This window comes from Suricata suricatta, chromosome 8, assembly GCF_006229205.1.
Source record: "Suricata suricatta isolate VVHF042 chromosome 8, meerkat_22Aug2017_6uvM2_HiC, whole genome shotgun sequence".
In the NCBI taxonomy this organism is placed as follows: domain Eukaryota; kingdom Metazoa; phylum Chordata; class Mammalia; order Carnivora; family Herpestidae; genus Suricata; species Suricata suricatta.
Window position 1 is genome coordinate 130,982,498 of NC_043707.1, and position 9,564 is coordinate 130,992,061.

General features: G+C 50.8%; 1 protein-coding gene across 6 annotated transcripts in view; it reads right to left on the minus strand.

Annotated features, from left to right (window-relative positions):
* FHAD1 (forkhead associated phosphopeptide binding domain 1) overlaps positions 1–9,564 on the minus strand; it is a 115,841-nt gene that overhangs the window by 39,033 nt on the left and 67,244 nt on the right. For all 6 annotated transcript variants that reach the window (XR_003912333.1, XM_029949302.1, XM_029949301.1 and 3 more), the window contains 2 exons: positions 5,459–5,529; positions 2,806–2,958 (listed from right to left, as the gene is read on the minus strand). Coding sequence is in view for 5 of the 6 variants with exons in the window: in XM_029949302.1 (XP_029805162.1) it covers positions 2,806–2,958; positions 5,459–5,529 (224 nt within the window). In the remaining variant the exon portion in view is untranslated. The remainder of the gene's footprint in view (positions 1–2,805; positions 2,959–5,458; positions 5,530–9,564) is intronic.

Genomic DNA, 9,564 nt, shown 5'->3' on the forward strand with positions numbered 1-9,564 from the left:
GTCATTAACAATGGCCAGTCCTTTCTTCTGTGATCTCCACTTTGCAGAAGAGGAAACAGAGAGATTAAGGAATCTGCCAAATTTACTGGTAAATCACATAAACAGGGATTCCAACCCTGATCCATTTGACTTGAGAGCCTGCGTTCTGAACCAGGGGTTGGCAAACTAGGACCCACTAGCCGAAGCTGGCCTGGCCTGCTGTCTGTGTTTTGGAAATAAAGTTTTATTGAAACACCTTCTCGCTCACTGTAGATAGCCTATGACGTCTTTCGCACTAGAGCAGCAGAGCTAAGCAATCACCACAGGGCAGTGTGGCCCGCGAAACTGAAAATGTGTGCCATCCGGCTCTTCATGCAAAAAGTTTGCTGATCCCAATCTAAACCGTTAGTGCATGCACAAATCACGTACGTGTTGTTAACAGTTCATAATAAAAAGGTATGAGCTCGATACGGAAACCTAGAATTTCTTACCATAGAAAGAGTGTCCTCAAACAAGTCAGGATTCATGAGAAGGGGTTCAATTAACGGATTGTGACACACGTATTTTTAGGAAGGGTGGGGGAGATGGTGTCCTATGGTGTGAGGAAGGTTCATTTAAAATTGGGACCCCGGGTGGTAAGTCTGTGACAGTACTTTCAGAAGAGTACAAGGAGCAAGGAGCACCTACTAAGTGTCTGGGGAGTGAATGATGGCCCTCAACGGGATGATAATGACCACGGGCCACGGTACTGTCTGGGCGGGGTACACTTTCTGCTCCTCTTGGGCTGGTGTGCGCCGAGGTTTGTTCTGTTTAAAGGGGGTTTGAAGCCAGCCCTTCAAACCCTGTTTGTATCAGGACTGGGCGTCTGGGAGCTGGTGCTCAAGTCGGTGCTGAGCGTGGTAGGGCTGAAATACTGTACACCCACAGTATGGTGGGAAAAGTCACCCCCAAATTAAAAGCAAAATAAGACACATGGAAAAGGAGAGGGCAATCAGGGAGGAACGAGGAAGCAGGTGAAGAGCTCTGTGAGGCTTTTGGAGATTTCCAGTTCTTTCTGGTTTTATTTCCCTCTCTCTCGAATGACGCTGGCTTTTTCTACGTCTAATTGACCTTCTAAATGGACTCATCTTGATTTAAGGCTATTATTAATACTGCCTTTGGCCTCATACAGTTTTGGTCAGATGGTTCTTCCCTTTTTAGACTTTCAATGTTTTTCATAAAAGGCAGAAAGGCAGAGAAAGGGGCAGACAGAAAAAGCGGTAGAAGGAGGAGACAGAGTTCTTGAAATAACTGGGCATGAATCAGAGGCTGAGCGAGGCAGAGAGGTCTGCAGAGCTGGCGTGTGACAGAGCGGGGTGGTCCAAGCCAGAAGTCAGGACCGTGTGACAGAGAGGGGTGGTCCAAGCTGGAAGTCAAGGACCGTGTGACAGAGAGGGGTGGTCCAAGCCGGAAGTCAAGCCTGGCAATCATCCTCGGGGGACGAGCTGGGCTCCCGCAGGTCTGGGGCTGCTGTCTTCAGGCGGGTGGGAGCAGGGGCAGCACTCGGTGGTTATCGCCCATGGCCGCACACTGGGCAGCACCCAGGGGCCCTTCGAAATCCCTGTGCGTGAGCCACACCCTCACCTCAATTAGATCAGCGCCCGGGGATGGGGGAGGGGGAAGGGGTGCAACGCATTAGTACTTTTAAATCTAACTGCCGAAAGCACAGCCAAAGTCAAGAGCCACTGATCTAGACGATGGCAGCGACGTAGTTCAATACATGGCAGTCCCTGAACATCAAAAAGGGCTTGGATATAGGACAAACACGAGAATCGATTCATTAAGTGCGGCTTCCTGGACTTCTCCAGAGATTCTGATTTGGAGGGTCTGGGCTGGGGCCCGAGAATCTGTATTTTAAACAAGCGTCCAGGTGGTTCATATAAGGCAACGTAGGAAAAACCTTCCTCTAAGGCTTTGTTGCTGAAAATGTGTCTGTAGACCTATGCCCTCAGCACCAGCTGGGAGCTCATTAGCCATGAACACACACACACACACACACACACACACACAGAGTACAGAATGCCAGCTTCTGCCCCAGACCTGCTGAGTCAGCATCTGCATTTGAAAGCCTCCCCTGGTGCTTCTCAGGTGCATTTAGGTTTGGGAGGCGCTGCTGTAAACTATCTTCTTTAAAATTTTTAAAAAATGTTTTTTATTTATTTTTGAGAGACAGAGAGAGACAGCACGATCAGGGGAGGGACAGAGAGAGAGGGAGACACAGAATCAGAAGCAGGCTCCAGGCTCTGAGCTGTCAGCACAGAACCTGACGCAGGGCTCGAACCCACAAATGTGAGATCATGACCTGAGCCAGAGCCAGACACTCAACCGACTGAGCCACCCAGGCGCCCCTGTAAACTATCTTCTAACTAGCTTGGTTTTTAGAAAAGTAAGTAGCCATTTTGTCCATTTGTTTCCTATGATGTGCATAGGAGAGCAGAAGACAGAAATATTATGAAGTCGGTCCGGCACGCACTTAGAAGCATCTGTCACTTACAAACCAGGACCTGTAACAGTGACTTGAACTTGTTAAATCAACTGTGGTATCTAAGCAAATACGGTACCATTTCCAGGAATTTCAGTAACCTTGATGTCTCAAGTCAATTTCGCTGTGCGTTGTAGAATTCAAGCTTCATGTTAATTTCTCCAACACTACTCGTTGGTTTAGTCAATTCAGCTCCATAGCACTGAACGGGGAGTCGTTGGGATTTCTCCCTCTAAGCATATGCCCTCGGAAAAGGCAGTTCCATCACTTCCCAGGAGAAAGGAGGATGACAGGGGCCGCCTTACCGCTTTCTCTTCTGACAGCTGCTTGATTCTGGCTCTCAGCTTCTCCTCTTGCTGCAGCCTATCCTCATTCAGCTTCTCCTTCTCTGCCAGATGCTCCCGCAGCTTCTCTTGCATGAACGACTGCTGGGTTTCCTGAGAGCTGTGGATCTTGATCTGAAACGAGAGGAAAGGAAGTTAAGGCTGATGGGGGAGGGAGATAGGACTAATTAAAGGAGTCATTCCAACTTTTTTCCCTCTTACAAGTTCTTTAGCTCTGGGTGGGGGGCAGGACAAAGGTTTACACAAAACTTTCTTAATGCTTAGCCTAGATGCTAGTAGTGAGGCAGTAGCGTATAGTGTTTAAGAAAGACTCGGGATCTAGATAGAATCTCAGCTCTAGTTCGTTGAAGCTGCTTTTCCATTTAGAAAATGAGGTTAATAATAGTATCTACCTCTTAAAGATTCAGTGAGATCATGAGGCACCTGACTGGCTCAGTCGGTTAAGCATCCGACATCAGCTCAGGTCATGATCTGTGGGTCTGTGAGTCTGAGCCCTGCATCTGGCTCTGTGCTGGCAGCTCAGAGCCTGGGATCTGCTTTCCATTCTGTGTCTCCCTCTCTCTCTGACTCTCTCCTGCTCACACTTTGTCTCTGTCTCTCAAAAATAAATAAACATTTAAAAATTAAAAAAAAATTAAGGGAGATTGTGATGGAAAGTTTTTAACAAAGTGCTTAGAATGTGGTAGGTGCTCAGTAAATGGCAGCAAGAATGATCAGTCATTGTTTGCTGAGTGGAAGAGAAAAAGCAGTGAGTTGGGGTCAGAAGGCCTGAGCTTTTGTCTTGATTCTTCTGCCGATTAGCCGTATGACATTGAAAGTCACCTAGCCTCTGGGGCTTCATGTCCAGATCTGTAAGATAAAGAGAATGGGGACTAGATTGTGGGTTGATAAAGTACTATCTACAGGCCAGATGTGGCCCGCTGCCCATTTTTATGTATAAAGTTTTATGGGAACAGAGCCATGCCCATCATGCTCCTTCATTTACATACCGTCCATGGCTGCCTTGACCCTACAGCAGCAGAGCTGAGCGGGTGTGACGGAGACTGCATGGCCTGCAAGCCGCAACTATTTACCGTCTGGCCCTGTGCTTTAGAAAAGGGCGTTGACCCCTGGACTAGATGGTCTGTGGGGTTGATTGCAATGGTGGTCCTAACACTTTACCCTCCCGCTGTCCATGGCTTTGGCCAGGTACCTTTTGATTTTTTAAAAATGTTTATATTTTTTGAGAGAGAGAGGGCAAGTGGGGGAGGGACAGAGAGAGAGGGAGACACAGAATCTGAAGGAGGCTCCAGGCTCTGAGCTGTCAGCACAGAGCCTGACGCGGGGCTCGAAGCCACAAATGTGAGATCATGACCTGAGCCGAAGCAGGACGCTTAACCAGCTGAGCCACCCAGGCACCCCTCTGGCCAGGTACCTTGCAGGGCCCACCCATAGCCTGCCCTGACATTGAATTCAGCCATGTGACCTGCTTTGGCCAATGGGATGTTAAGCAGACATATCACAGCAGAGAATTGAAAAGCATCCAGGACTGGGCTGCTTTCTCTTATATCTGTGCATCGCCATGGGAACATGCCCAGGCCAGCCTGATGGAAGATGAGAGACAGATGGAGAAGAGTAGAGCGGCTCGCTGAGGCCAGCCTAGACCAATCAAGGGCCAGCCAATGCCCAGAGACTTGGGCAGGCCCGTCCGCCTGGCGGCTGACCCCAGACATGTGAGCAGCGAACAGTAACCGTGGAATGCCATTAAAGTTTTGTGGGTGTTTATGACACAGGATTGTATGGCTGTAGCTGCCAGATGGGTCCAAGCCCTAATGATCAGTTGCCTCTACAATGTCCACGTTATGTAACTTTTGGTAATTCTTCTCCTTGTGCTGCTGCTAGCTGTGTTCTTCCACTGCATTTGATAAGCACCATTTTCAAGATATGGTAGTATTTACTTCCTGATTTTAAAAAAGTTTTTAATTAATTATTGAGAGGGAGAGGGAGGGGGGAGAGGGAGAGAGAGAGAGAGAGAGAGAGAGAGAGAGAGAGAGGGAGACCCAAGCAGGCTCCACACTCAGTGCAGAGTCAATCCCACCAACAGTGAGATCATGACCTAAGCTGAGATCAAGAGTTGGATGCTTAACCGACTGAGCCACTCGGGTGCCCCAAGATGTGATGGCATTGAAATCTTTCTGACAATTTTGACGGAAGGAAACAAGCATCCTGTCTTTGCCCTTGCCCTCCTGGGCTATCTTAGCCACCCTGTCTGAATCTTGTTGTGTCAAACAAAGATACCATGTCACCCTTGGAGAAGGTGGGCTGACTGGGTAACAGAAAAAACAGGGTTCTATACACGCCAAGGAGGAGCTGAAAGGAACTTTCTTTGCTTTTCTTTAAAGTTTTTAACATTTATTCATTTTTGAGAGAAAGATAGAGTGCAAGTGGGGAAGGGCAGAGAGAGAGGGAGAGACAGAATCAGAAGCAGGCTCTAGGCTCTGAGCTGTCAGCACAGAGCCCGATGTGGGGCTTGAACCCACAAACTATAAGATCATGACTTGAGCCGAAGTTGGAGGCTTAACCAACTGAGCCACCCAGGTGCCCCTGCAATGAACTTTCAAAGTTAAAACATTACCTGAAGTTCCTGGGCTTGGCTTGTAATTTTCTTATAATGTATCAGGAGATACTGCAGATACAAAGACAATCCTTGAAAAGAGAAGCAAGAAGAAGGTAAGTAGCAATGTAATTCGCCTCCTTCACTTTCTGAATAATGTCTTGTAACAGCTTGCTCACAGCTGGGTGAGGGCAGCGCCTCTCTCCCATCAGGGAGACGTGAGTTGCCATCCAATGTGTGATTTTTCAAATGGTTGGTGAGTCTTGGTTGGGCTCAAATCCAGCTTCTTTTTGAAGGTGGAAAGTAAAACCCATCAGCGGGCGCCTCCTGACGAAGCGTCCGCTGGGTGCAAAGCCAGGGGCTGAGCGCGGGGATGCTCTGAAGCCATTCCTCACGGTTCGGTCTGAGAGACAGGGTCTGACTGCCTGCTGGAAACACGCAGTGGCTCCAGGCGGAAACCAAGCGACTACTGACCGGGTCGGGGAGTCGGGGAGTGTGAGAGCCCCAGGAGAGGGGACAGCAATCCCCTGGAGCGATGGCAGGAGGCGACCAGGCCAGGAGCCACCGGGTGTGGGCACCGCTGGGTAGGCAGCACTCAGAGTCGGCGGGGAGGGCACTGCTGAATGGGAGATGTGGAATGGCGGAGGCTAGGTGGTGATGGCCTCCAGGACACCCGGCTCCCGACCTGGGGAGCCTGTGAACGCCGCCTTACGGGGCACAGGGGACTTGGCAGATACCATCAAGTTAAGAGAGAGGTCATCCTGGACTACGGGGTGGACCTGATATAATCACACAGGAAGATCAGAGGACAGGGGATGGGACAGAAGCAGAGACTGGAAGACGCTTCATGGCTGGCTCTGAAGGTGGAGGAAAGGCAAAAAAAAAAAAATGCGTCCTTTCTTAGAGCCTTCGGAAAGACCCAGTTCCTCTGACACCCTGACTTGGGCCGATTTCAGGCTTTTGGCTTCCAGGGCTGTGCAAGGACACACACGTCCTGTGTTAGGCTCTGCCTTGGTGGTCTCTGTTACGGGAGCCACAGGAGATTATACGGGGGTGAAGGCGGGTGGGGGGTCGGGAAGGAGAGTGCATGGCCCTCGGGGTGCTGAGCTTAACTGGGCTGCTCAGACGCCGCCCGAGGGGAAGCCGAAGGTAGAGCTGGAGGGGAAGGCTGGGGTCAGTCTGTGGCTGGTCTAGAACGGTTGCCTAAAATGTGTAAACTGGATCAAAACATCACTGTGTACCGAGTAGGCCCTGTGTGCCGGGCCCTCCGCCACACAATCAGTGCATCACTGGCCCGTATCACCTGATCATCACCCCTTTGGACAGCTGGGCTCCAAGGCCTGTGGATGCTGGGGGCCATGAGGCTGGCAAACGGCTGAGCTGGGCCTTGAGCTCAAGTCAGTGTGACTCCAGCATCCAGTGGACTGCCTTGATGAGGAGTGTTTTGTGGCTTTGCTTTTTTTTGTTGTTTTCCAGAAAAATAGCTGGGGTGACTTAGAGGCGGGGGAACAAGCGGGTTTCCTAACGGCCCCACTGTGGGTAGGTGGGCTGGACAGATTCTCTGTTGTGGGGGCTGTTCTGTGTGCTATAGGATGCCAGGAGCGCCACCTCCTATCCTGGTTGTGACGACGAAAATGTCCCCGGACATTGCCGGGGGTCTCCTAGTGGCTGAATCCTTCCTGGGAGTTAGAGGCTGGGAGTCCATGGACGTCGAGGTCTTTAGTGCCCATGTTCTAAGCTGGGGTGGGAGAAGTGGGGACAAAGAGAGAGAGAGAGAGAGAGAGAGAGAGAGCGAGCGAGCTCCTCTTAGAAGTAGCATGGTGGCCCCACTGTCAGACAGAGAAGACAGGTTAGGGTGGTAGGGTCTGGGGAGAAGGGAGGAGCTACAAGCTAGGTTTCACACGGGTTGAATTTGAGGTACTAGAAGGAGTCTACGGAGAGGTGGTCGCCAAGAGCAGGACCAGCCCGGCCCAGTCCATTCAGGGTCTTCACGAGGTTGGAAGAGAGCAGCCTTCCTTCTGGTGGACATGGCCCCTGCCAGGGGTCCCACCTGCTACTGTATATGGTGCCCAACCTGTACTACCGTTCCGGGCAGCACGGCATGTGGAGATGTCCATGTGCCCATCGCTGCCATGGGAGCGGTTGTGGGAGTGCCCGGATGGAGACTTTCTTCATGAGAAAGGAGATGAGAGAGGGGAGGGCCAAGGACGCTACTGGAGGAAACACTCAGGTTGGGACAGGAACAGAGGAAGGGCGCTGCTGAAAACAGATGGAGAAGATCAAGAGACAGGCAGGGTGCGCCAGGCCCAGGAGAGCCAGGGGTGAGGGTGTTTCCTGGAAGAGATCCGAGAGCGCAGGGTGAGCCAGAGAGAACGCAGGCTGGGAAAGATGGCGGGCCTGCCAGTGTAGGCGGGGCTCCGTCAGTCACATGCCCGGGCGGAGCAAGGAGGCAAAGGCAGAGTAGGGAATGTGCAATGAAGACAGAGGGCGTAACACACTTCTGCAAGACGCGAGGTGGGGCGCGAGAGCCAGGAATAGAAAAAGAGCTAAAGAGGCAGTGGGTTCCAAGGAACTGCCATCTTGAAATGCACGTTTGATGGCAAGAGGAGAGTCAGAGGAAGAGGAAGGTGTTGATGCCGGAGGAGGAAGTTATCACTCCAGACCTCCTGCACAGGGACCCCTGGGAGGGACAGTGAAGGGGGGACACAGGGAGGGAAGAGCTGTATCTGGAGAGAGCAGTGAGAATACAGTAGGAATTTGGAGGGGGAAGGGAGAAAAGATGGGGAGAGAGAGAAAGAAAGGGAGTTGAATATGTTCATGCCTACGACCTTGATCCCCGGCACTGTACCTTTCTGAGAATTTCCAGCATGCAAGAGTAGAACAGTAATATTATAATAACAGCTATCAAGTATTAAGTGCCTGCTGTGTGCCAGGCACCACGCCAGGAGTTTTACAGTGATATTTTCTATATACATACCATATATTGCTATAACCAACCCAGCGAGGAAATGTGCTTGCACTTGTAGTGAGGCAGCAGAGATTCAGCAAGGTCAAGCTACAGAGCTGGGAAGCCGGCTCAGAGTCTGGCTCAGGGCTGTCATTCTCTTTTAAATGACGACAGAGGCTTGTGAGTAAAGGGTTGGGTGGCAACTGTGAAGGGTGTGTCGGGAGAGGTGCTTTGTGAGAACATCGAGATGGCAGAGAAGACCAGATGACCTGGGCGATGTTGGCATGAGCTATAGGAGCACGTGGACTGGGCGTGGCTAAATTGGGGTACATCCTGTGACCCAAGAACCCAAGGGGGAAGGATCAAAGCAGGAGTGGGATCCAGAGGGGATTAGGGAGAGGAAGGACTCAAGGTGGGAAGAGGGGAAGGGGAAGAGGGCGTGAGTGATCATATGTCTGGGTTCCATGAGGAGCTATAATCATAAGGGGGTTACTCTCTTTTCAAGAAGAGGCGATTCAATTCTTCATTACATTTCTGGTTACAAAAGTTGTACGTGTCTATTACACAAACCCAAACGTGATAGATAACCATAACGTGGAGAGAGTTCCCTGCTCTAGCCTCCCTGGCCGGCACACAGTAGGCCTGCAATCAATAGTTGATGAGTGACCGAGTGACAGTAAAGGTCCTCCGTCCGCAGTCGCTCCATGCTGAGAGAATACTCCGACACCGGTGTGTCCTTTTCTTTGGATTTTCCTTTTTGTTTGCTACCGATGCCTAAAAATGGGAGCACGCTATGCATATTGCATTACAACTTGGTTTTTCATTAAAAAATGCTGCACATTTTGGATATCTGAGAGTGATTTTCAACGCACACAGGGAAGCCCTGTATCTGTAACAAAGTCTTGCAAAAATAGACACAAACGACTGACCTTGTGAGAAAAATGTGGAGTCCTTTCTTTCCTTTATCAAAAGAAGCCGAGAAACCAGGCAGGAGGAGCGGGGACTAACTTTCAAGGTCCCTCTTTAGACGTCACATCTTCCCAGCCGGACCACACAGCAAATCCTTGACCAGGGGCCGACCTTCAGTGGCAATGCCAGCCTTCTGAGCCACTCGGGACAGCAGCCACCAATACCTCAGGCAGTCCCCCTTCACATGACTCACCCTGCATTCCCCTGGGGG